Source organism: Onychostruthus taczanowskii, unplaced genomic scaffold (genome assembly GCF_017590055.1).
Source record: "Onychostruthus taczanowskii isolate IOZ18803 unplaced genomic scaffold, ASM1759005v1 scaffold42, whole genome shotgun sequence".
Lineage (NCBI taxonomy): Eukaryota > Metazoa > Chordata > Aves > Passeriformes > Passeridae > Onychostruthus > Onychostruthus taczanowskii.
This window is the reverse complement of record NW_024501682.1, coordinates 249,913-276,173: the sequence shown is the minus strand read 5'-3', so window position 1 is coordinate 276,173 and position 26,261 is coordinate 249,913. Positions and strand designations below refer to the sequence as shown.

Here is a 26,261-nt window from a genome sequence, read left to right as displayed (position 1 = left end):
TTGGCATGAATAAAAGAGGCAAGAAGGGCCTGAATCTGACACAAGTAACTTTAATTTTAAACAGCAGATTTCTTGCACACACCTCTGTCCTGCAAATTCAGGACTACTTGCAGTAGTCTCTAAAATTCCATGGTGCCTGCAGTCATTGCTACTGTTGCTCAGCTAAGTGCTCAGGGAAAGCACACATAGCCAAATTAATAGTTTGAAGCATGTGTCCATATTATTTTCCTTACTCTAAATAAGATCAGGAGCTGTGGCTTACATAGGTCAACTGGTCTTGAGTAAAATACCAGCTCCTAATTAGTGAAGGTACTTAAGACTGGTTGCTGAGTGTATCCACAGCCCAGACAGATCTGATTAGGCTCTGACATACCCATGAACAATGTGCAGTGTGTTATTTGCTGAACATGTTCCAAACGATTTCCCACAGAAAACAGTAAAATACTATTAACGTTGTTAGCAAACTTAAATATTTCTGTATTTTCTTGTTACATTTTAGAGAATAATCTGTCTCTTTATTATGCCTGCAGCAGAATTACAAACAGTAACACGGGCTACCAGCCACTGCTCCTGTGCAGACATGAACCGGGCAGGATTTGGAGGAAGATTGCTTACTGAAGTGATATCTACCCGCCTCTGCACATGAGCCAGACAGCCAGTTTTCTGGGGTATGTGTCAAATCAAATTTCAGAGGTTGAGTGGAAACAAGGAATGTTTTGCCTGCGGCTGTGGAGGCAATGAAGGACTGGGGTAGATGCACACGCCCTGATTATGCTGTGTAGTGGCCACCCTCTGCTGCAATTTTAGCCTCTGTCTCTGCCCATCCATCTCTTATCACTTCAGTACATTTCTCTGCATCACCACTGTAAAGAGACAAATCATAATATGGCAGGGGAAGGTGCTGGATTTTCCCAGGATGTGCTGGAAGTGGTGTGGCCTGTGTGTCCCTGGCACAGATGGTGCAGCAGCCGAGGTGCCCTGCCTGTGCCCAGGAAGAGGGCTGAGGGATAAGCCACAAAGCACCAGTTTGTGCCCACCCAACCTTGCCTGGGCCAGACACACCAGCCGCCAAAAAGGTTACAGGAAGGAGGTGATGCCGATCCTTCCTTGGAGATGTTGTGGGGATTATTTACATCATTACTATTGCCCAGTCATTCTCATGCAGCCAGCAAAAGTCACACAGCCTTTGTAAGTTCAGTTTAAAAGACTTAAAGAAGTGTGAGTCTCTGTGTGTGTGCACATACACCACTCAGATATTGGGATGTGGAGATTAAAGCGGAGCTGGACAGGAGCAGGAGTGCAGGGATTGTGCAGATAAGGAACCACGAGAAAGATGGACAGAGAAAACGGGAGCAAAGGTATGAACAAAACAACTATCTCCATCTCTATCCTTATCTATATCTCTATCATCTCTATCTCTATGTATATCCATATACACACACTCCCAACACTTCCCAGCAGCCCGGACTGCAGTCCCTGCTCACCAAGCCCACCGCGGCCGCAGCAGCGCTGCCGGGTCCGGCCCCGCCCGCCCTCGGCGCCGCCTCCCGCTCCGCCCGCCGGGCCGGCTGCCGGGGCGGGGCGGCGGCGAGCGGAGGCACAGCCAGGTGACCTTGGCGGGCAGAGCCGGGCTGCCCCCGTCGCCGCCACCGGGGAAGCTGGGTGGGGAGACGGCCGAGATGGTGGAGGACGGCGGCGAGGAGGAGGCGGAGGGGGAGAGCGGCGGGACGCCGGCGGCCGCGGCCCCGCTGCAGCGCTGCAATGGCTTCCTGCCCGGCAAGGAGGCGGCGGGCGGCGGCCGGGCGGGCGGCGGGGAGCGGGCGGCCCCGGAGGCCGAGGAGATGCTGTCGGCGGGCGGCGTGCGGCTGGAGACGCGGCTGTCGCGGCGGCGGCTGGCGGTGCTGGCCGTTTTCAGCTGCTACTCGCTGGTGAACGCCTTCCAATGGATCCAGTACAGCATCCTCAGCAACGTCTTCGCCGGCTTCTACGGCGTCTCCTTCACGCAGATCGACTGGCTGTCCATGGTGTACATGGTGGCCTACGTGCCGCTGATCCTGCCGGCCACCTGGCTGCTGGATGCCCGCGGGCTGCGCCTCACGGCGCTGCTGGGCGCGGGGCTCAACGCGGTGGGCGCCTGGCTCAAGTGCGGCAGCCTGGCCCCCCAGCGCTACCCGCTCACCCTGGCCGCCCAGGCCGTCTGCGCCGTCGCCCAGGTCTTCATCCTGGGGCTGCCCTCCCGCATCGCCTCCGTCTGGTTCGGCCCCACCGAGGTCTCCACCGCCTGCGCCGTGGCTGTGCTGGGCAACCAGGTAGGGCCGCAGGGGAGCGAGGGGGGCTTCGGAGAAGTGGGCTTCCTTGGAGTTCGGCATCGAGTTAAAAACGTGGCGCTTAAGTGGGAAAAGGCTTTCTCCAGGATGTGGTCCTGGGGGAAAGTGGCCGGGAGAGTAAGCGGGGCTGCCCGGCCGGCCTGGCGTGCAGGAGCCGGGCCATGTGGCAGCGTGTGGCAGGCAGCTCACACATTTCCAGCAGCTGCCGGCAGTATCTCAGTCGAGAACCTTTACAGAAGTGGTCCTGCTCCACTTCCTCTTTCTCTTGCGTTTTGGCGCTTGGATTCATTTGACTGGATCCACCCCCGGTTGGAGGGGTATGAACTACGTGAACTTTCATGAAGAGCCCCAGCGACAACATATATCGGTTTCTGCTCTTTAAAATATGGCCTCTAATTGCCAGGTGCCAGTAGTCAATACCCTGGTGACTCCTGAAGTTTTGTGTAACGCTGTGATAGTTCACATCACTGTTGGGAGCTGATAACTGAGTCACGGATTTCCTCAAGCTCCCTGGTCCTGGCCAGTATCAGAGAGCTGGAACAGGTGCATCTGAAAGCACAGGTGCAGGTATGATGCTTTTTTCTCCTACAGCCTAATTCTCACCTTCTGCCACTGTCCCAGCTTTTTTTTTTTTTTTTTTCTCCTGTGGCAAAAATTTGCTAAGATTCAAATGCAGGCTGAGGTCATAGGTAGGGTTTGGTTAAGATAATGGGGGATTTGTTTTTTATCATGTGAGTCTAATGATTTTATGTTTGTGCACTTTGGATTATGACAGCAGTGACATTCATTTTACATATTTACAGTTAGGGTGTACCTAAACCTAGCTGATTCCTCATTAGCTGATACCTGGCTGTTTGTAGGTCCTCCAGAACGGTTTTGGGTTTTTTTTGCATCGAAAGTTTCCAGTGTACAAGTTAACTATCTCTTTTGAACTGAAGATTTCAAAATATGTTTGTTGTTTCAGCAGTGAGGCAAAAATTTTGGATCTCTATCCTGGTATGAGGTTAAAGGTTTCTTTGGCAGCTAAATTTCCACTCTTCCTGACACGCATCAGTCCTCCCAGTAGCAAGGAGTTACCGGGTTTTCAGTTCTGCAGTAGAGTGTGAAGTATCCAGCTTGGAGCCTGAAACATGCTTCACTTGGATGCTGAGATGTGGGGTTGAAGTGGTGCAGGACAGGAACAGGAGAGCAGGGATTGTGTGGATGGGAACTATGAGAAGGATGGACAAGGGAAACAGGATCAGGATGTTAACAAAATAAGCTGTGGATATTTCTGGAGTGTATTCCCCTCCAGAAGCTAGGACTGATCTCAGTGTGCCTGCTGAAGTGCTTGCTGGTACTGTGTCAATAGAACAGCAGAATTTCTCTATTCTCGCATTTTACTTCCTTAAAAAATCCCTAAAAACTCTCAAAAGCTAGATTGAAAGAGTAGCAAGAAGTTAGGCGCTTGGAAATGAGAAGTAATGTCTGTGTATCCCACTGCAGTTCCCTTCTGCACAGGCATTCCTGCTAGGTCTCACTGTACTGATAATTGCACAACGTGAACTGTGTAAGAGAACAAGTTGCTATAACCCACTCACTGCACTGGATAATTGCACAACGTGAACTGTGTAATAGAACAGGCTGCTATAGCCCACCCAGCTGTTGGTCATTAATTGCTTATCAGGTTGCTTATCACACAGCTTCAGACTATGTGAAACTTCAGAGCTACAGTGAGCGAGGCTGGGATAGCAGGCAGGGCAGGAACAGAGCAGTTATAAAAATTTAGATCTCACTTCTTTGGAATGCTGATCGTTCTCAGCTGGAACACAGAGATCACTGGGAATGCAGCGATGTACCTGTCAAGGGTTGTTAGGAGTGCCAGATCTCCACAAGTATTTAACATCTTAAATGAGGCACACCAAACTCATTTGAAGACTTTCTTCTGGCCTTAACCTCTCTAGATGTAAATGATGGAAAATGCTGTCATTTGACTTAGTTGGAATATTGTGGGTACTGCACTGGCTCCTGTTGGGGGAGTTAAAAATAAACCTAAAGAAAAAAAGTAACTGTGTGCTCAGTTCATGTTTCTAGGGTTCATGTACTGAAGAGTGAGGACAAAAGGAGACAGATTCTTCCTGTGACCACTGGATACTGTGTCAATATGATGGCCTGTGGGAAAAAATGTAGCAAACCCCTCATCAGGGTATGCACAAAGGGTGTTTTGTAAGTGCAGTGGCACACCTCTAACGTGCGTGCTTTCTGATTGTTGGACTTGTTACTGTAACAGTCTTTGGTGCTCTTTTTTCATTTAATTTTACCTAAAATAAATGCTTCAACACTTTAAAATGCCATTTAGTTTTGGGGGAGCAGAAGAGAGAAATTGAAGAATAGCCCAGGACTCGTTCCTTCATATTTTAAAATGCTTTATGTATATATATACCCAAAATTTCAGTCCCTCTTTTATGTCTCTTTAATGCAAAATCAGTTGTTACATTGGAATTTACTCCACACACAAACCCACTGCTTCTTCATTCTGTGATTTTTATTTATTTCCTTAGCAATAATTGTTGAGTTTGGTCTTAATAAGGATATTCCTTTTCTCTGTTCTGTCTGTTCTTCAAGTAAACCTTGCAGGCAGGCTTTGTAGTGGCAGGAGCATGACATCAAATGAAGAACATTTCTACAAGAGTAGCTGGAATCTTTTGTCATCTGTAGTCCTTCAGCTGGAGGATGACTGATACAAATTTATGTTCGTGCATGGTACTTTCACTTCCTGTGAAAGATTCTTGTACAAGTATGAAGATTCCTGTGAAAGATTCTTGTACAAGTATGAAGATTCTTGTTTAAGTACTATGTGTAGTGTAAATATATACACTAAGTGTGGTATTGTAGTTCAACTGAGAAGTGAAAAGGTTAAACGTGAGTTATGGAAGATCTGGTTGTAAAACAACATTGAGAGCAAGTGGCTCAAAAGTGTGATACTATGGTTTTATTAATGCCTATTATGATAACAGTTCTGAATTCTACCTGGTAAGTCTTTTCACTTCTGTTAATTTGTATGTTCAGAGGGAAATGATTTTTGGTTTTCTTTTCCTTGCTTTACAGCTTGGTACTGCAATTGGCTTTTTGTTACCACCTGTTTTGGTCCCAAATACACCGAATGATATTGATCTTATGGCACATAACATCAGCATCATGTTCTATGGGACAGCGATAGTGTCCACGCTTTTGTTCTTCTTAGCAGGAGTTGGTAAGTGTTTAAATTACTGGAATTTACATGCTGGCCACAGGGGGTGTTTACAACGTCTCACTTTTAAAACAACTGACTGCTCAAAGTAGTTGAGGTTACAATTTTTCCAGTTTGTGTTCACTTACCAGTTGTGCCAGGGTTGAGCAACAGCCATTTCCCTCTATGTTGTGCTTCACATGGGGTGATTTCTTTCAGATTATTTAGTTCTCTTAGTTTCTTTGCTGCAAGGACTTATGATATAATGTAAATTCACTCTGTTAATCTTACAATTTATATACAAAGGTCCTGAGTATTGCAGATGAAGTCTGTCTTTGACCATATTTTGGTAGCAATCAGATGTGACCAGATAACACATCCTTTGTGCATGTGACTCACTTCTTCCATGAGAAAATGTAGATTTTTTTTTTCCTCATGGAGTTGTTAAAACTACAAGTCACTCTCCTGAAATTCATCAAGCTGAAACACTTACAAAAAAAAAAAAAAAAAAAAAAGGCACATTAGTTTTGTAGAGATGAAGTAAAAATTGTTCCTTCTTCTTTTTCCCCAGTGTTTGAAGAAAAGCCCAAATACCCTCCCAGTCACTCTCAAGCAGTCCTGCAAACTAAACCTCCTGAGGATTACTCCTACAAGCAGTCCATTATTAACTTGTTCAAAAATATTCCATTTATACTTTTGCTAATCAGTTATGGTAAGTGGTGCTATCTGCTTGTATTCTGGCAGGAAGGTTCAAATGCAGGCCAGAAGCACATACAATTTTAATTGTGGGTTTTTTTTTTACGGGGGAGGGAGTGTCAAGCTTTTATTTACTCAGGTGCCAGTGCTGGAAAATCCATAAGGATGCAAAATATCACTTATAGGTCCAGTGAAGAGATTTTACCTGGCACATAAAAGGTTTTGTGTTGTGAGTCTTAAATGGCAGAAGACGACTTCTTTAGGGTAAAAAATCAGCATGGCTGCACCTGGAATAACTGAAGCTTTTTTCTTGGTACTGCAGGTATTATGACTGGGGCATTTTATTCTGTCTCCACATTATTAAACCAGATGATAGTAACTCATTATGAGGTAAGTTTCTTGGCTCTTATCTTTCTCTTTTCCACTGTACATTTGCAGAGGTGATATTTATTTTGTAGGTGCTATGTGTGCTCAGACATTTGGTTTCTTTTATACCTCTGTACAGTTTCTTGTGCCATACAGCTGTGGGAGTCATAGGAATGTTTGTTTGCACTTATGACTGCCAAGAGGTCTGAACTTGACTCTGAATGGAAGCAATTATTAATGAGCACCATATAAATATTTGTTGAAAGGGAGAAGAAGTGAACGCTGGGAGAATTGGCTTGACACTGGTGGTGGCAGGAATGGTGGGTTCGATTATTTGTGGTTTGTGGCTGGATTACACTAAAACATACAAGTAAGTGTGGGTAGGCATGTGTGGGGTTAGGGGTAGGAGAGTGATGCAATTGCTTTAGGAAAATGCTCCAACATAAGGGCTGAAATGAACTGCTGATGAAATTAAGTTGGTCCCTGACCTTCTAGTGGTCTTGATGGAGAGAAGTTTCTGCGGCTACAGCGAAAGCTTGAGACTCTTACTGGTTATTGGCCAAAAGAAATGAGGGAGCAGAATGCAAAGGGGTTTATCATCTACTCCTGTCTCTTCAGGAGTGTAAGGAAGGCACTGTAGGTCCTACATACAGTGGCCAGGTGGCCCAGTGGGCTTCTTCTCCTAGGAAAGCATAAAGTCTCAAAGCCTGCCCTGCATTGTTTTGTAAAATGGCCAGCTGATGGATTCTTGATTATTTTATGCTACTCCTGATCCTATTAGTAAGTGTAATGTTTGTTTTAATTCAGGGGATGACCATGGAGCAGAGCTCTCTTCTGGGGTAGGAGCTCCTGGGTCCATCATCCATGGAGTGGTGCCCCCAGGAGCGAGCGCTGCTCTGGAGCACTGTTTGTGATGGAATAGTTCTCCCCGTGACTCTTAGTACATTGTGTGCCTCTACAAGCCTAATGGATGTTAATGCTGTAGATTGGCTTTGTTTCTGCATGTGTTTTGGCTTACAAATATGTGCTTTAAGAATTTGGAAGACATCCCTTCTTCCAGATTCAAAATAAATAGAACACTGTAATGAGATTTGTTTGACTTGCCTCTTGGTAGGCTGACATTTATTGCTAATAGTGTTGGACTCAGCTGCTCCTGTGTTGATGTATTGTGCAATGGGCAGCACTGCAGAATGGCCAAGAGGTACAGCATAGCAGAGAACTAAAATAGTCTTAAGGTAGTAGTATGTGCTGTGATTGTCCATTCTTTGAGAGTTTGAGTAAGTGTCCTTAGCCTTGAGTCAAGCAGCCAGATAACCAAGACAATGAAGGGTTCAGTAATGGATATGTGCTCACTGCATGCTAAGTTTGAGGCAGAATTACATGAAGCAAATTTTATAGCTTTAGTATGTAATGTTCGTGTTATCCTTCCATGCTTCAGCAATGTACTGTGGCCTTCTATGAAAAATGTTAATTTTGTTGTTGCTGTTGTTGGGTTGCAGGCAAACTACTTTGATTGTTTACATTCTCTCTTTCATTGGGCTGCTGGTATTTACCTTCACCCTGGACCTCGGATACCTTATAGTAGTGTTCGTGACTGGAGGAGTGCTTGGGTGAGCAATTAAAGAGCACTACAACACTTACTGCAGTTCTGTTCTAAAACATATTTAAATGTTTTACCTAGATAACTCTACTGTGTATTCTGTCACCATGGTCTCAGCCTATGCCTTTAGCTCACAGTACAGGTAGGGTTTCAGCTTCTGTTACATCAGAATAAAGCTAAAGTAACTCTTCAATAAATCTCATTTATCATTTTATGGACCTAAGAGAGGTCTCTATGAGGTCAATTTGTTTGGTTCCAATTCACAAAGCTGTCTGCAGTGAACTTGAAACTTTCTCTTGACCAGTGTGTAGGTGATTAGTTTAACTGAGCAGATCTAGGAAAACTGGCTTCTCTGCATTTTCATTAATCTATACATTGATAGCCCAAGCAACATGCTGGTTGCTTTGTTTGCTGTGCTCATAGATACCCAATCTAAAAGCCTCAAGAGGTGCTGAGGGAGTGTTGCTGTTTTCAGACAAAGAAGTCAAGATAAAACCAGAAAAGTCTTGAGAGTTTCAGTTTAAAAACCAATCAACCATCCTCCCCAGCATTGAGCCTCCTCTCTTCCCATCGTTGATCGGTCCCCTCAGCTTCTTCCATTGCAGCTTCCAGCAGGTGTTCAAGTGTACAGCCCCAGTCCCTACTCATGGTTTTTTTGTCCTCCAGCATGGATATTTGGGCTGATCAAATGATGATGTGTATGGCTTTCATATGAAGGTAATTGGCTTCAAGTATGGAGTGGCTTGCGGACTCCTTTGAAAAGGTTGTTTCATATATGTGGTGGTTATGGGAAATAAGACAAACATGCTTTGCCCTAAAGAGAAAGATGTGTGGCTAAAATTCTTGGATCACACTGAGGGAATGAAGCAGTCACTATTATTTGGAATTATTGAATGAACACATGACAATTCAGAATACCAGCTGATTCATAATACCATGTGTGTATGTTAGATTTTTTTAGCTGTAGTAACAGATGAAGACCACACCTGTCATCCTCTTATTCTCCTCTTCAACAGGTTCTTCATGACTGGCTATCTTCCACTTGGGTTTGAATTTGCTGTGGAAATTACATATCCAGAGTCTGAAGGCACTTCCTCAGGTCTCCTTAATGCATCAGCACAGGTTACAGCGTTTTATTTCTTCAAGTGAAGTAATGTTCAGGAATGCCACGATGCTCAAATCTAGGAAGGCTTTCTTAGACTTAGCTAAGTCTCTGTTTTGTTGCTATAGTCCTGGTTTTTTAAAATTTGATTTCTGTAAGATGTGACCTGGAACTTTTAAAGGTAAAATGATGACTCTTTTCTGTGGCCCTGATGAAGTTACTTGTTTGTTTACAGATATTTGGAATTATCTTTACACTTGTTCAAGGAAAGCTCACAACAGACTACAGTCCTCGTGCAGGAAACATCTTTCTTTGTGCTTGGATTTTTGTGGGCATTATTTTAACAGGTAATTACAAGTGCAAGTAATGGCTTCTCTTTAATGTAAAAATGTAGGTGCTTTTGGGATGATGTTGCTAATATATGGACAGCCATCTGACCCCCAATTCTTGAGACATGTCTTGAATTTGAGACAGATGTCCATCTCCAGAGTGGAGTGAGAAATAGAAACAAATGCACAAATGGAGGCAGTTTGCAGTTTTCCAAATGCAGGAAATTGCTGATGCACTCTGGAACTATGCCAGTGTTTATACATGGTGGCTCACAAATGTGCTGCAAGTGCTGAACTATGAAGCTTTTCTTTAAGTGCTAGTGATTTAAAAGATTTTATTGTCAATTCCTGCTTTGTGTGCTTTGTGAGGAGCAAGTTCAAATTGTCAGTGAGTTCAAATTGCAAAGAGCGAATACAGGTATTTTGAAAACGTGCTGAAAGCAGTTTCTGTGTGCTTGCACCCTGCAAACATTTCCCTTGAAATGTATGGCACTGCAAAGGTGTGAACCAGCTTTTCTTTTTCCTTCTTTTCTCAGCCTTAATAAAATCAGATTTGCGAAGACACAATGTGAATTCAGGGATTATGAACTTGGACGTCAAAGCTGTAAGTGTTGACTCTTTTACCGTGATTGTATTACCTGCTTGAATGCTTGACTTCTATTGGCATAACAATATTAGCTGCAAAAGAATACTTGACAAAATCTTATGACTGATCCCGTGCTGGTTTTGACAACAGACCCACATGGGATGCTGCCCTCATGTATCTGTTTTTCTTCTTAACTCCCACGAAAAAAAACTGGAAAAACTTCTGCTCTCAGAATTTTTTTATTTTTAAATTTTTGAGTATTTGAATTTTAAGTGGCTAATAATATTTTTTATTGCTTGAATTTTGCTTTCTCATAATAGCAGGGTAGCACTGTAAATTGTGAAGCCTTTTTGTTTATTGTTTATTTATGAGGCCATCCTATAGACTATGTATTTTATTTAAAATACCTGCAGTCCCTTCAGATGAAGTCAGTGTCTGATAAACAGAAGCCAGGCTGGAGTTTCTATGCAGTGCTGCATAAAGAGCTGTGTTTGTTCTTCTGCTGACACTCTCAATTTAAAGGAAGAGTGAGCATAGCATTTTCTGATGATCACAAGGCTCCATGTTTCAGCAGCTTTCCCAAACTACTACAGTCACTAGGAGAAATAAAATTCTCAGTTGAAAATTTTTTCAGTGCTGTGGTTTTTGATTATTCGGATCAAGATATGAGACAGCCTTTTGGAGTCACACATCGCAAGATCCTCTGCCATGTTTATTTTTGTGTAGGTGTCTTACATGCCCAGCAGCTTTTGATAATCTGTGACCAACTGCACACTGTTAGTGTCTGTATGAGGTTCAGAAACTTCCGAGCTGGTGCAGTCTAAACTAACTTGAGCCTGAAACCTGTTCGCAGCTGCGTGTGCTCAGGGTGGCATCCTGTGGGTTTCCCAGCCGGGGTTGCGGCTGTGCCTGACTTATCTGCTTTCCATTATCACCTCGTTAACTAGCCTAGGTCATCACAAAGCTTCGTTCATATAGCCAGGGTGTAAGAAAAGCTGCAGTCCTTGCCCTGATATTGCCATGCATGATTGAGACCTTCCTGTGCTAATAATGTTCAGTATCACTTTGATACTGAACCTTGATCAAGATTCTACTGTGGTTAAATGTAAAGGAGAAAAAAAAAGGGAAGTTAATCTTTATGTCACAGATATTTATATGCAGTAAATATACACTTTAGAGTTATACTAAGAAACTAAACTCTATGGTCTCTTTTTTTTTTATTACAAAAAAAAGGTAAAATAGGATTTTATATAATTTGCTTAATTGGGCTAATTAACTAGTTGTACTGTTGGAGCCTAACCTAATAATTACCCAAAAATACTGAGTTTGAGAATAATTCTGTTGAATAACAACTTAATTCCTGTTGTGTTTTTACTTTTTTCTCCTTATTCAGGTACCAGTTGACAGTCCTGTAGAACCTGAAAGCACTACATTAAAGATTCAGTCAGCTTTATGAAGCTGAAGGAAGGTGACTCAGAAACGCACAAGTTTGGTTAGATATGGAATGATATGAGCTAGTGTAATCACTGGATTTGTGTGTACGAGTAGTGAAATGTGTTTGTTGATATTGGTGGTAGTTGTGTACTGGAAGCTATGAAGATGCTCAGTTCGTTTTGCTCAAGATACAAACAATTCACCTTTGTATGGAATATTTATTTTAACATTTTCAAGTCTTGCAGTTTCATTAGTAGAGCTGTGTGAACACTCTCCGTGGTAGGGAGACTTGCATTCAGGATGCATACTTGAAAAAAATCAGGAATCTTGAAGTACAGTTGTCATGATCAGATGTATCTAATCTTCTTTTCTTGTTCAGTCTTGCTGGTGCATTTGAAAAGTCAAAGAGTAGGGAAATGCACATCAGGAGGATGTTCACAAGTTAATTTTTTATTTTAAATGTATCTGTATTTGAATATAAGCCAATGATTCCTTCTGAAAAAGTGATAGCACAATACTGAAAACAAGAGATGATGTGTGTGTTTCATACTGGCATCTGACATTTCTTTTGCCTTGAAATTTCTTTATAGGTATCAGAAGGCAGATAAGAGAAAACACTGTTCTTGCTATAGCTTCATTGTAGCATTTCTGGGGAGATTTAAAAAGTTTCTCACTAGATAAATTTGAGAAAAAACATTTCTTATTAAATACAGTAAAAAGGAGGACAAATGCCTTTGATATCTCTATTATGAAATATTTATAAGCAATGGAACACTACCACACAAGTTTCCTCCATGGAATATTTTGAGTGCTTTCTCAGTTAAAGAGAGAGGAGTATGTGTTTACAAAGAGCCAGTGCCTTTACTTTGTAAAGAAGATCCCTGCCTCATCTTGAGTTTAATCAGTGCTGCTGAAGAAATTCCATTTTGTGTGTTAAACTTCTGAATATTTGTGGAGTATCAGAAAACGTGTTCTGTCCTTTTTATGAATTGTATCACTTGTCTCATGTGAAATTCCTGTGCTTGTGTAACTTAAATCATTTATTTTGTAGTTTGTTAAAAGCTATAAGGATGACTGAAAAGAAAATAATGATATTTTCACTTTTTCTGATCAAGTATTTTCTTTTATACCATCTTGGCTGCTAAATGAGCAGACATTAGTTACAGTAACTTTTTGTTACTTCATTTATCTGGATTTGGTATGTGGGTTTTTCAGTGCAGTGCTTTTGAAAATTTTCTCCTTTACCTTGTGCTCTATCTACACACCCACAGAACTGATAGCACTACAATAATACTATTGCTGGGAAAGGCAGACCTGGGTTAGTGGACTTTTTGGAAACATTTCATTTTTAGCTCAGCAAACTGAGCCTGCAAGTTCAGTGCTATCAGTGGTGCTGTGTCTTTGAGTTCCCACAGATGCAGTGCCATCCAGAAGGTGGAATCCTACTTGAAGTTTTCCACAGGTTTTAACAGTTGGGGATGGGGAATTATTTAACTCTGTGCTGGTTTCAGCTGGGCTAGTTAATTTTCTTCACAGTGGCTGGCATGGGGCTGTGTTTTGGATTTGTGCTGAACACAGGGTTGATAACACAGAGATGTTTTATCCTTGCTGAGCAGGGCTTACACAGAGCCAAGGCCTTTTCTGCTTTTCATACCTCAGAAAAGGCGAGGAAGCTGGGAATGCATGGGATGTTGGGAGGAGACACAGCCAGGACAGGTGACCCCTACTGACCAAAGGGATATTCCAGACCATGTGACATCATGTTCAGTGTATACAGTGTGGGGCAGAAGGAGGAAGGGCGGGATGTTTAGAGTAATGGTGTTTTCTTCCCGAGAAGCCATTGCAATTGGTGGGCATGGCTGAACACCTGACTGCCCATGGGAAGCAGTAAATTAATTCCTTGTTTTTCTTTGCTTGTGTGTGGCTTCTGCTTTCCCCATTAAGCTGCCTCTCATCCCATGAATTTTCCTCTTTTTACCCTTCTGATTCTGTTTCCAGTTTTTACCCTTCCGATTCTGTCCTCAATCCCACTGGTGGGGAAGGGAGTGAGCAAGGGGCTGCCTGGGGCTTGGTGGATGGCTGGCGTTAAATAACAACAAACTCCAAGAATAGTCTCTAAGTACAATACATATAATTAAAAGCTTTTCTTTTTCTTGTTTTGCTGTAGACTCAGGAAAATCCTTCTGTATAAAAAGGGCCCTGAAAACTTATCTTTGTAAGCTTAGCCTCTAAATGTGATGATCTTGATTTAAACATTTTGTATAATAAATGCTTTAGACGGGGAAAGACCTATCAGAATAAAAAAAAAAGCGCACTTGGAACACTTGCCTTGCCAAAAAGGGTTCATGTCTCTTTGCTAGGTCCAGTGCTAGGGAGAAAATGGCCAGGCCTTGCTGCTCCTGGGCAGGTGAACTCTAGAAGAGTCCACTGCTGAAGCAGCTGAATATAGGAAAAGTCACTCTTGGCTATTCAAATGGCAGGCAAGGGTATAGGAGTGAAAGTAGAGATGCTTTCAGTATGTGAGTCCTTTACATTGAAGCTGCCCCATCAAGGGATGTGCAGGTTTTCAGCCTGACTCAGAAAAGTGAAAGTTTCTGCCTTGTGACATATATGAGTGGCTTTTCCCTTTGAAAAAATGATAATAACGTGTGCCAATATATAATATATGTTTTTCATCAAGATACAGATCCAGAAAATATTTATGTTCATGGCCCATGCATGGTTGCTTTGACTTTTGGTGTTGCAAAATCTTAACAAGATAATATTTTTGTAGTTTTGGGGAATTGTTTTCAAATTCCCCAGTAGAAAGTCTTTGGCAGTATCCAGGATGTTTGCTCACCTGTTCAATATACACTGCTCAAAATGAAAGATTGAGTATTTTTGTTCTATTCCTAAAATTTATTTTTTAATTCCTTTCTTTACTGCTAGTTTCCAGTTTCTTTAGTTATGTTCAGCTGATTATTGAAAAAATATTCTGGTTCTGGCTCCTTGTTTTATCTTCTGCCAAATTACTTGGCTACCTTCTGAAAAGGTTGAAAGAAGATTTTGGCTTGCTGGAAACCCTGCTGGGTCCCTGAAAAGAAAATATTCCTAATAATGAAGGATTAATTACATCCTGGATTTAATATTCCCCTTCTAAAAGGAGCTTGAAAGTTGGAAACTTATGAGCTATTTTCAGGCAATAATAAAGCATTTAAATGAAAGGCTCAGCAGCAGAATAAAAAGCAAATAAAGAGCAAATCAGTATTTTTTTATGCAATAGTCTTATCTGTCAAGAAATCAAGGTTCTAGCTCATGGCAGAAATAAATTTGGAGTAATTGAGGCTTTGTGGTTTTTGCTTTTAATTTTTAATTTTTGGATTTTAGCAGAAAACATCCACTCAAACAAACATAAAATCATAGCATGTTAAGAAGTTGGAAGGGACCTTAAAGTTCATCTGGTCCCAACCCACCTGCCATGGGCAGGGACACCTCCTACTAGACCAGTTTGCTCAAGGCTCTATCCAACCTGGCCTTGGACACTGCCAGGGTTGGGGTGTCCACAACCTGCCTGGGCAACCTGTTCCAGTGCTTACCATCCTCACAGTAAAAAATTTATTCCTGATTCCTAAATTAAATTCCTTCTCTTTCAGTTTGTACCCATTCCCTCTTGTCCTATCACTACAATTCCTGAAAAAGAGTCCCTCCCACTTCACTGTAGTCCCTCTTCAGATACTGGAAGGTTGCTATGAGTTCTCCATGCAACCTTCTTAGCCTGGAAATTCCACATGCATTTGGAATTGCACATAGGGTTTCTGACTCTTAGCCTTCAGATCCTGGCTCAGCCCCCCAGCAAGAGTAGAGTTGAAGGCTAAAAATTCTAGCTGCTTAAAAAAAGTAACTGTATCATTAATTGAATTGCCAATCAACTAGAAGAGAATGGTGTAAGAAACCAAGCAGGAACAGGCATCCCACTCCCATGCATTGGCTTTTTTTCAATTTGCTTTTTTTCCGCCTGTTTCAGGAGGGCTCTGGAGAATGCAAGAGAACACACACAGTGGGGAGCATAAACAAGGGAACTGCCCCCAAGTTCCCAGGAGCCCAGCAGGTTGTGCAGTTGATAACTTGCAGCTACAAAATATGGAGATTAGTGTTAATATTAGTTCTTACCTGTGTGGTTCTTCCCAGCCACAGTAAACTTTTGGTCATTTCAGTGGAAGAGACTCAAGAGAGCATTGACACATTTTTATTTAAGATTCCTGCCACAGCCTTAAATCCCTCATTTGTACTGGCTGGGTGTGAAAATACCAGACCTGTAGGATGGAGTCTGGAATTGCTGGTAGGTAAGTCCCTCAGAACAAGTATTTGTAGATGGGTGTTTGTCTTTAGTAACATTTCTTTCTGTTGCTAAATGCCCATGGTTTACGCTGAAGAAAGAACAAGGGAGGAAGTAGCAAGAATACATATAAATAATTGCAGATTAATAGGGATGTCTTGAGAGGCTAGACAGTGTTAAAGGAATAAAGTATGTATTTGTTAAAAAGGCCTCCAAAGGATACACCTTGGGCAGTACAACAGCCCAGCCAGGGCTACACCCAAAATGGACGATGGGTCACACATTTTCACACTTTTATAAGTTTTGGTCCATGTACATTTTGGGGTTAATTGTCCAATTACAGCTTCAGGTTATGAAGTCCCATCCTCCCAGATTGCTCTCCTCAGTTATCTGTTGTTTATGTCTTTTGGGCCCAAAGCTGCAATGGTGTCCTTGGTTCTCAGGCTGGAAAAGGATTGTTTTGTCAAACTAAACTGTGAAGAGAATTTGCTAACACTTTATATTAACTTCAGAGTTATATACTAATGCAGTACAGAACTAATACAGTACAGGAAGATATGAAAGCTAAAACTTAAGGCAGCCATAGGGCTTTTCTAACTTCAGCATCTTGGCCATCTCTGTTGTTCAAGGCAGTATGTGGTTTCAGAGACAATCAGTGGAGTGTGTAATCAGAGCTGCCAGCCCATATTGCCTGATGAAACAATGGGTTTTTGAGAAATATTTGTACTACCTTCTGCATCTACAACCAAGTGAAATTGGGTTAAGCTGTAAACATTTGTTTTCCCTTTCCATGCTGTGAAGTCACTAGTTTTTCTGTGTGAATGGGAGTGTGTGACCTTTACAGTTGTCTTTCAATACATGTATGTACCTCCTCAAGTGTTACAGGCTATTGATGTTTCATGGAGCACAAGATGTCATTGTACACAATAATATGTGATTGCTCCCAGCCCCACCATTTGGTCTGAATTCTGTGAAGAGGGAAAAGTGATTTTAATGCAGGAACTAGAATGAATTAAGCAAAAAATTTCCTAAGAGAAATGTATTTCTGTGTAAGACCCATGTTATTTACTGCTCATGCCTTTGTTCTACTCATGAAGATAACAAATGTGTTTTGCTGTAATATTTTGGTTTTGTTTGTGTCCAATTTTTTATTTCAAGAGAAAATTAAAAGTTCCTAATGAATATTCTCTGATTGCAATACTGTATGTATGTGTATATGTGGATGGCATCATTCCTTACCATTCTGTTACTAATAAAGTGTATAATGCCTAAATTGATTGGAGCCAAGAGTAATATTTTTGACAGCTGCTAATCTAGAAGTGATTATTTTTTTCCTTAGAACCTGCCTTTTATTGTAGGAAAATATGTAAGTGTATGACTTATTGTGTCATTAATAAACATACATATATATGCAGAGTGCATGTATGCAGGGTATAGAAATTTATTTTACACAAGAGTATTGGCATCCAGAGACATTTTGTTGGGGCATGGAATTAAAATACTACCATTGGTAGCCGAGTTGTACTGCTCTAGCACAGAAATTTCTCCTCTGCTTTGGAAAAGGTCTATGAGGAAATGAAAGGGCAAGTTATCCCCTAAAGCAGAGTGATCCAAAGGCAGCTCCTTGAGGATAGTGCAGATATTATTTTAATAAAGCACTTAGCTGCCTAGAGATTATATGGGGAGAGAGGGTAGGATAACTTCTGAGACAGGATAGAAGTGAGACATTACATTCAGTTATGGCTAAAATCAGAGTTGTCTTCAGTGGGAGCACAGCAGAACCCTTGTGAACACTCTGCAAGGGTTCTGTCATCTACCTTCAGGTATTTAGCCCAGGTGTGAGCCAGGCAAATTTGAGGAATCTGCTTCAAAGTATGTAGAGTCGTGGTAAGAAAATGTTTCATTTTTTTAAAATCTCACTTCTCCACAAAGCTGGGATTCTCTCTCATCTATTTTGCTGTAGGAGATGCTTCACAGAAGGAGGTTGCACGTGCTGCAGAGCACAGAAAACACAAGCCTTGTGTCATGAAGCAACACTGATATGCAGTTCAACACTGGGTTGAACTTTCAGGTGGGTTCTTCATTTTACAACCAGGACCCCAAGGTCATGTTCCTCTTATGGTACCTCTATGAAAGCTGCAGGCAATATCCCAGTTAGCACTGTAATTTAAACATTCCCACAGCTAGGAAGGAACAATCCCATAAAATTATTATTGTCTAAAGTTTCTTTGGCATTGGAGTTTTGGGGTTGGTCGTTTTATTTCTTTTTTTTCTGGATAGATTCTTGGTCCTTCCAAGAAAACACTAGACACCTCATCAGGCAAATGGGAAATGTGAAGCCATCCCAGCTATGGTTAGTCAGATAATCATTTCTGTAGCTGGGAAAAGGCTTTGTGATCCAAAGCTAACAATTATTACCCCCTTCCAGAAAGTGATGTGGTTTGTGCATGGATAAATTAGGCAGATGTCTAACAGTCCAGCTGCTTCCTGGACTGGAAAGGTTTCTTAGTAGTCTGCTGGATTTCCTTCTGTCTGTGCTTCACAATGAGCTAACCCTATCTGACCATGTTCTAAATCAATATTTACAGCTCTATTAAACAACAACTTTTCAGAAAACAAAACAATAATATCCTGAACTTTGTAGAAAGGACTTCAGCAGATATGTCACAAAGGCTAAGTATTGGCAATGGTTAGGCATAATTGCTGATTTGTGAGTAATTATATATTTGTAAGTAAGGAGCTAATACCTGCTTAATGTCAGGGATCAAAATTTGGCCTCTAGGATGCTAATTTCCAGTGCTTCCTTGGTAAACTGCTTCTGCTTGTAACACTGCTTAGACCATTAAAAAGGCAGTAAATACTATCTAAAGGGCATTGTCAGTATTGTGGCCTTGTGTTACCAGTTTCCAGAAACAGACACAAGACTCTACAAAAGCTACAAACTCCATGCAGATGGAAAATCCTGGGGAAGTATTGAAAGCTTCAGAAGCTTTTCTAGCCTGCATTAGGCTGAACCAGAGAGCTTCCACTTTCTTTTTTCAGAATGGGGCAGACCTAAGGTTTTTTAGATGTTGATCACTAGTTTGGTTAAGGTAATAGAGGGAGTACAGATGACTGCAGAATCAGTTATTCTTTTAGAAATCAAATTGTCCAGGTTGCTGCCAAGAGAAAAAGAAGTTAAAATGTAACAGTGCAGCTTCCAAGGCTGTGCATGGCGTTTTCTCCACTAAATATTGGAAGGCAACTTGATTTTCTCAGAATAATTCATCAGCTAGTTCTGAACAACCCTGCAGGCATTAGACAGAATGTACATCCTGTGTGGAATGAAGAGGCACTGTCCCACAGGAGTGAGAATGACTCACCCAGAGATCATTAACAGGCTCCAGGGAACTTGAATTTGTGTTATCTTCTGCTCCCAATGAACAACTGAATTTTTTTTGGGCCCTAATGCTAAAAGCCTGAAATTCACTTAGAGGCTACTGCCTAAAGCCTAGAAATACCTTGATTTCTCGTCTTGTCACTGCCCCACTGAAGCTTCAAAAGGGTAGAGAAGGCCTCAAAAGCTTGATGAAATTGTCCAAACCAGACTGTCACCAGGGGAGATACAGAGGTCCCCCAGCTTTTGGGGGACAGAATGCTCCATGGTCAGTGTGATTTTTCTCTGACTTATTTCATCTGCTCAGAATGCGAGAATCTCATGAGGGTTGAAATGTTTGTTGCACTGAGAACATTAGGGAGTCTCCTTGAAGTCCACAGCTTGTGTGATTACACAGCATTCCTGGGTTTGATTCTAAAGCCAGAAGGTGCTCTGTAGGCTTCAGTTTGCTCTGAAGATTACTATCATTCATGTCATGGCAAATAATGAAGATGGCTGAAAAAAAGTAATTTTGCTCCAGATGACTGTATTTCCTTTAAGAGCTTTATTTTTTTAAATGACTGTGGTATTTGAATTTTACTGTCACCTTCAGGTACTTGTGGAGCATTTTGATTACTCTTCAATCATTCTCTGGAAAGGGGGACTCTTAATCTGCAGAGCACTGTCTCCCAGGGATGCTTGAAGTGATGCTTCAGATCAAAAATTGTTTGATGAAATCATCAGTGTAGTCATGACACCTTGTAGCACCATGGCATTGAGAACAGTAAATCACACATTTCTCTTTGCAGTTTTCACACAGCATCTCGATTGGTGTTTGGGCTTGTGACACATTGTATTGCTAGGCCTAATAACTTTCCCAGTCTACTTTTCTTTCTTCCTGGAAAGAAAATGCATTTGAGGAACTTTAATATGTAAGGATGACATTTGGTTGGTGTTTCCTAACCAGCATCATACTATTCCTAGAGGACACAGGTTATCCAATAGCAGAACTAGACTGCTTAATTTATTTCTGATCAGCAACAACAATTGTACTTCTAACCTCAAGCAGGCAGGGGTTTATTGCAGTACATTCCTCTCTCCATGAAGACAGGGATGACTCAGGTGTTCACTTGCCAGTGGAGGCAAGTCCTGACTCTCATCTCTGGTGCCACCACTGGCAGCTCCTTTGTGACAAGGCCTGTGGGAGCTGATGATTGCAGAAAAGAAATCTCATTTCTAGGTACAAGTTTTTTTTAGCCACTACCTGTATTTTTATTATGCAGTTCCCCTGGGAAAAAAAAAAAAAAAAGGAAAAAAAAAAGTGATTGTGCTGGGTAGTTTACCCTCTGACAGAACGTTAAGGAAGTAATTAGTAAAAAAAAAAAAAATTGCCAATATTCATGGAAGGTTACATTAGTGTTTTCTTGTTTTTGTAAGCAGAGCTTGCTGCAGAGTACAAATCATGTGATATGGTGTCAAGTAAGACCTTCACAGTAAACAAGCTACTGCAACGTTTGAGACTGAAACTTTGGAACAAGACAGGAGTAAGGCAGGCTAATTGGGATGCTAATGTTGTACCACTCAGGAACAACAGCTTCACCTCTATCTGATGCCATCAGTTGTAGACCAGAGTGAGGTGACTGCAGAGTGAGGAAGTATGGAAAAGGTTATTTTACTGTCAGCAAAGGGTCAGTCAGGTTACTAGGACATTCTGACCTGCAACTGGGAGTGGAAAGTGAAAATTTGCAAACCAGTTTTGGGGAAGGTCTGATTTATAGGCTTTTCATGACACTTTGATTTTTTTTTTAATGCTTTTAAAAATCTTTTTTATTGCAAGGAAATCTTGCCTGTTGGACTATCTGAGAACAACTGGAGTCCATCTAGCCCCATCTAAAATAAACACTGTAATGTAGAATTATTGCAGGAGATCCTGTACTTGCTCAGGTAGAAATCAAAACATGCTGCTGAAGTTCTTCATTGGTGCAGCCAAAGTAGCTGATGGCTGCTTTTTCTGCTAGACCATTGCAAAATAAACAGTGTGTTAAGAGTTCTCAGAAAGGGCTACCTTGGGGAAAGCTCCAAGGAAGCACACCCTCAGGAATTTCTTTTATAGCTTACTTTTTTTTTTTTTTTTTTTTAAAGTCTGCTTTAGATATTTATTTTCCCAGTGATCACAGGGAAATTCTATGAGTACAGAAAGTTATTCTTATTGGTTATGCAAATCGCTCCTGCAAACTTGTACCAACAGCCATTCCCATATTGCCATGGTTACATCCTTACCACAGTTTGACCTTTCATTTCATCACTAAAAAAATCCCACTCCAGCATAATGTTAAATTTAGGAAAAAAGCCCCAAACAAACAAATTTTATATTCCTTTCAAAGGATCAGATGAGGTCACTATGGTCTTTTCAGGAAATGGGCCAATATTTGCATTGCAATAATGCAATTTACTTAAAGCAGGCAAACTTTCTTGACCTGTGTTTTTCTGCTGCCCTCTGCAAAGCTGAAGCACCCATGTAGGATTAACCATTTTGGACTGCAGCCGCTCTGCTGGCTGCTAAATGCAGAAAAAGCCATTAAGATCACTTGGCCTGGCTTTAGCAGAAGAGTGTGCCCAAGCTGGTGTCAGGAAAATCCACAAAAGCCAGAGGTTTATGTCCAAAAAAGGAGATAGAGGAATCCTGCAACTTTACTCACATAAAGGGAGGGAGTCCACCGGAGCACAAGCCCACAAACTTTTCTCTCCTCAGGTTTTGGAGGGCGCAGCCTCCTTTTATCCTAAATTCCCGGTTGCACATTGCCCCCCCGCCTTTCCCCATTGGCTGAGGCACTAGGAAGGTACAGCCTTCCCGAACTGTCTACCACATATTCCCCCCTTGAACCAACTATTTTACCCCAAAGTTCAGAAGCTCAGGCTTGTGCAGACCCCCACTTGTTTGTTTCAGAAGCCGAGCTGCCCGGGCTCTGCAAGGAACCTGCTGCCCGCAGTTAGTAGAGACATTAAGCCCCTTTTCAAAGATGTTAACACCCACACCTTCACCCATGAAATTGTGTGTAAAGACATCAGCTTTCCTCTTACTGGAAAGGTATCCAGGCTTCAGCTTTTGCACTGAGTGTTGCCAGCTGGAGGTACTGGGCACGTTTCCTGCTCCACCAGTAGCTAATACTGGTACAGGGTTGGTGTCCACTTTTATTGACCTGGGAAACAACCCAGGTCCAGATCTGTCCTGTTACCATCTGATGGAAGGAAGGAAGAAAAGATTAACAAGCTTTTGCTTCCCAGCACTGCCTTGGATGGCAGCAGATTTGAACACTCCCTTCTTGTACAAAAGAAAACTTCTTCTGCTCCTAGGAGGGTTGGAACAAAACGTGTCTCCTGCCCCTGCTGGCTGGCTGCTGGAGCAGCTTCCCTCTGCCTGCCTGCGGAGGCATCAAAGCAAATGCACCAGGGCCAGCTTTGTGGCGTGGCTGTGGCTCTGAGAAGGGTGCTGCTGTGGACTGGAACCCGGGGAATTGCCACATGGCCTGGCTTGGAGGGGTCCGAGGTTGCAGAGCCAGGGCTGGCCAGGCAAGGCAGGGACAATGGCAATCTGCTGACCAGCCCATCTTTTGCTGCAGGGCTGCTGCTGGTCTTGTTTCACTTCTGGGTTTGTGGCCCCCCTTGTGGCCCTGGTAGCACAGAGCCGCATTCCTGTTCACAGTGAGAAGTATTTTCACGTAACAAGGTTTGTTGATAGCAGAGTCTGGACAAGGCATTACAAAGGTCTTAGAAAAGGCTGGATCTGTGCTGGCAAAAGATCTGCAGAACAGAAAACCACCGAATTTCCAAGCAGCAAAGCAGGAGTGTGAGACCTCGCCGGCCATGAGACAGCAAATGACACCAGTTGTCCTTCCCCAGCCTGCTGCACCTCCCTCTTCGGAGGCCAGGTCAGGCTGGAGCTGCTGCCCCGGAAAGCCTTCTCCTGCTGGCTCCTCGCACAAGAAGGGCTGTTTGGAAACAATGGGTAATAGAGGAAGTGTTTTCCCAGACAAGTCCAAATAAATACATGAATGAACTTCCTCTGCTCAATATTGCAGGGCAGTGAGGGTTTGCTGTGTGGCTGGGCTGAATCCATTGCTGTTTGCAAGAGAATGCTCTCAGAGGAAGAGGGTAGTGGGACTCCTTGTGGGGGTGTGGGGGTGGCACTTTGGAGAAGAAGTCTGCTTGGAAAAAGTGCCAATGCTGATATCACCTTGCTGCCACGGTGCAAATTAAGAGCTATTAAGTTTCCTGCACTTGCTTGTGTAATTGCATGCAGGGCCTTTTGAATGCTGCATTTAAATGAGTCTGCAATTGGAAATAATGAAGGTTAAAACCCTCTTACATGATGATTCTATGATCAAATTAGTTCCTTTGACCCAGAAAGCAGCTGTGGTAGCAATGAGCTCTGCACGAGGAGTAAGACTGTAGATGGAGGTGCTGTTCAGAGCTAGCTTTAGAAAGGTACATCCATACAAAGTGACTGAATTTCAAAGTCAAACAGGTCTGGCACACTGGGACAGAGGCTGGGCAGGAACCTGGTGTGAGAGGAAGACCTGAAAACAGAGGAAGGCAGCTTTGCCGAGAGTCACGGTATCAAAATTAGGTGGCCCTGTGAGGTGAAAGCCATGAGATACTGGGGGCATGATGCATATCTCATCCTGCTTTTACTCATCTTCAATGTCTGTTCATAACTAATACCAGGGAGGGCTTTGGCTAATCCAAAGCAGCCTTATTCTATTTTTACACTTAATTTGTAGCTAGTGAGAGGGTTATTGAGACTTTCCCTTAGTTGCAGGGACTTAGGAACTCCACTTTTATTTCCTTAGGCTGTTGCTTTGAAGTTGCCTTTAGCTCCAGGACCTCAGCTAATTTCTGCCCTGCCTGTTCAGCCCACAGCTGGCCTTGGACATACTGACTGACCTCTGGGAGTTCAACTGTTCAACTTGTCACTCTTCCGCCTAAGCATCAGGTAAGAATTTTCTTTCACTCCTGATTGGAAGTGGTCCGAATGCTGCAGACTGCTATGAACAGAGCTGTGGTGTCTAAACCTTGCCATGCCCCTTACCTGTCTGGCCAGGGAGAGTCCTTCCCTCTGGCATGGAGCACACCCTGACATGGTGGATGCAGGAGGCTTTGAATTGCAAAGCATGTAGCATCACTCTAACCTTCACCCTTCCAGGGTGGCTAAGAAGTGGGTGGGTGTAGGAAAACACAATCTGAAGGTTCCTGTCTGGTCTGGGCAGTGAAGCAGCACTGAATGAGGCTGTGACAACCTCAACATGGTTGCCTGTTCCAACAGGCACCATAGTATACATGGGAATACATGTGACTCAGCTTGTGTATCAGCATCCTTGAGGATGACACTCTGCTGGGTAATCCCAGCACTCCAGGCTCTGTCACATGCAGTGTGCCCCTCAGCTGCTCACACATGGATGCCACCACCTGCACTGTTCCATTAGCTCTAAGATCCAGGTCTGAATGATTTTCAGGCTTTCTCCTGGCTCTGCTCCAGTGAACTCACAGACTTCCTTGGCCTTCCTTTCCTTGCACTGGCTTGCCTGAGCCTCCCTTGGCTCCTTGAGAGCCCTCTCCTCTGTGTCCACTGTCATCTGCAGCCTCTCTGGGTGTCTGTGCTTCATCATCTCCCATCGGGAGCTCTTCTTGGTGCTCTCACATCTTGCTGATGTTCAGCATCATCTACACTGCAGAAAGAGAGACTCCCCTAGGATCCTGCTTCCAAACCCAGCAGGGTGTGTGTGTGGGGGTGTGTGTGTATCATCTCTGCCCAGCGTGAATGCGCATTTTCCCTCCAATTGCAGTGTTTGCTTGATTAGGGAAATGCAGGACATAGTGGAAAGGGTGAAGACGTCACAGCAGCTCTAAATCCACTCTCACCTTTACCCCTTTCCCCCAGATTATGTTGCCATTTACACACAGAGTCCCCACATTCAGCTCGGGGAGGGTCCTACACTGAAGTCTCTTGGGTTGAAAGCTGACGCTGGGCAAGCCATGTAAGCTGAAGCCCTTGATTTGCTTTAGCTGATGGAACAGATTTTCACTGTCCTCCCTTCTGTTAAACCCCCTGATGAGATTCTGGCATAGCATGTGGCCAGGGGACAGCAGGGAGGATTACTGGTAGGACTCACAGAGACGTCGGCTCCTGTGGAGAGTGATTAGCAACTCATCATACACTCCTGGCTCCTGAGAGCCTTCGGGAAGCTGATTAACGCAGAAATTTATTCCTGTCTGGGAGCAGGGGAGATCAGTTCGGCAGCAGTATCTGAGCAGCATGGTCAGGCGATGGGAGCGATGTTTTTCAGACTATTTGTATCTGATGGGGGTCACTCATAGGTCTAGGAGAAGCATTGCACTGACACTGTTGTGCTTGACATGAAGAGCTGAAAATTCCCTCCGAGCGTGGCCGTGGCCATCAGGGCACAGTGGCGCTGGAGCGGGCAGCACCGCCCGGGAGGTCTCTGCCCACCCCTCTCTGGTGCCCCTTTCGGCAGCCCTTTGCCCTCAGGATCTCACTGCCACCACCGTACCGCTGAGTGCTTAACAGGGCATCTTCCAGCTCGGCTGGGACGAAGGGAACAGCCCGGCTCTCTCCGAGGAGTACTCCATGCTCCGGCGTCCATCCCGCAGTGGGGACCGGGACGCACGGCTGGGCTCGGGCTGGCCTGGGCTGGGCTCGGTTTGAGGGGATCGCCTCAGTTCGGAGGGGCCGGGCTCCGCGCTGCTGGGCCGGGCTGGGCTCGACCCGGCTCGGCGCTGCTGGGTTCGACTGGGCCGGGCTGGGCTCGACCCGGCTCGGCCCGCCTGGGTTCGGCTGCGGGCGAAAGCGCTCGGACTGCGCCGCCCGCTTGTGGTGTCCCGCGTTGTCCGGCAGGGGGCGTCTCCCGGCGGCGTCTCCGCCAGT

At 43.5% G+C, this 26,261-nt stretch overlaps 1 protein-coding gene across 1 annotated transcript; it reads left to right on the top strand.

Annotated features, from left to right (window-relative positions):
* The first annotated feature begins 1,587 nt into the window (after positions 1–1,587).
* Positions 1,588–17,236, top strand: FLVCR1 (FLVCR heme transporter 1). The gene is made up of 10 exons (XM_041413517.1): positions 1,588–2,309; positions 5,415–5,559; positions 6,107–6,247; positions 6,554–6,621; positions 6,864–6,967; positions 8,097–8,207; positions 9,214–9,319; positions 9,535–9,646; positions 10,165–10,232; positions 11,608–17,236. The coding sequence occupies exons 1-10, from the start codon at positions 1,680–1,682 to the stop codon at positions 11,668–11,670; spliced, it is 1,548 nt and encodes a 515-aa protein (XP_041269451.1). The 5' UTR covers positions 1,588–1,679; the 3' UTR covers positions 11,671–17,236.
* The last annotated feature ends 9,025 nt before the right edge of the window (positions 17,237–26,261 follow it).

What these genes read in the sequence shown, in the direction of transcription:
- FLVCR1 (XM_041413517.1), top strand. Translation starts at nt 1,680, where the DNA reads ATGGTGGAGGACGGCGGCGAGGAGGAGGCGGAGGGGGAGAGCGGCGGG. An exon ending in TGGCTGTGCTGGGCAACCAG is followed by an intron (nt 2,310 to 5,414) that starts GTAGGGCCGCAG and finishes CTTGCTTTACAG; the next exon opens with CTTGGTACTGCAATTGGCTT. An exon ending in TCCTTAATGCATCAGCACAG is followed by an intron (nt 9,320 to 9,534) that starts GTTACAGCGTTT and finishes GTTTGTTTACAG; the next exon opens with ATATTTGGAATTATCTTTAC.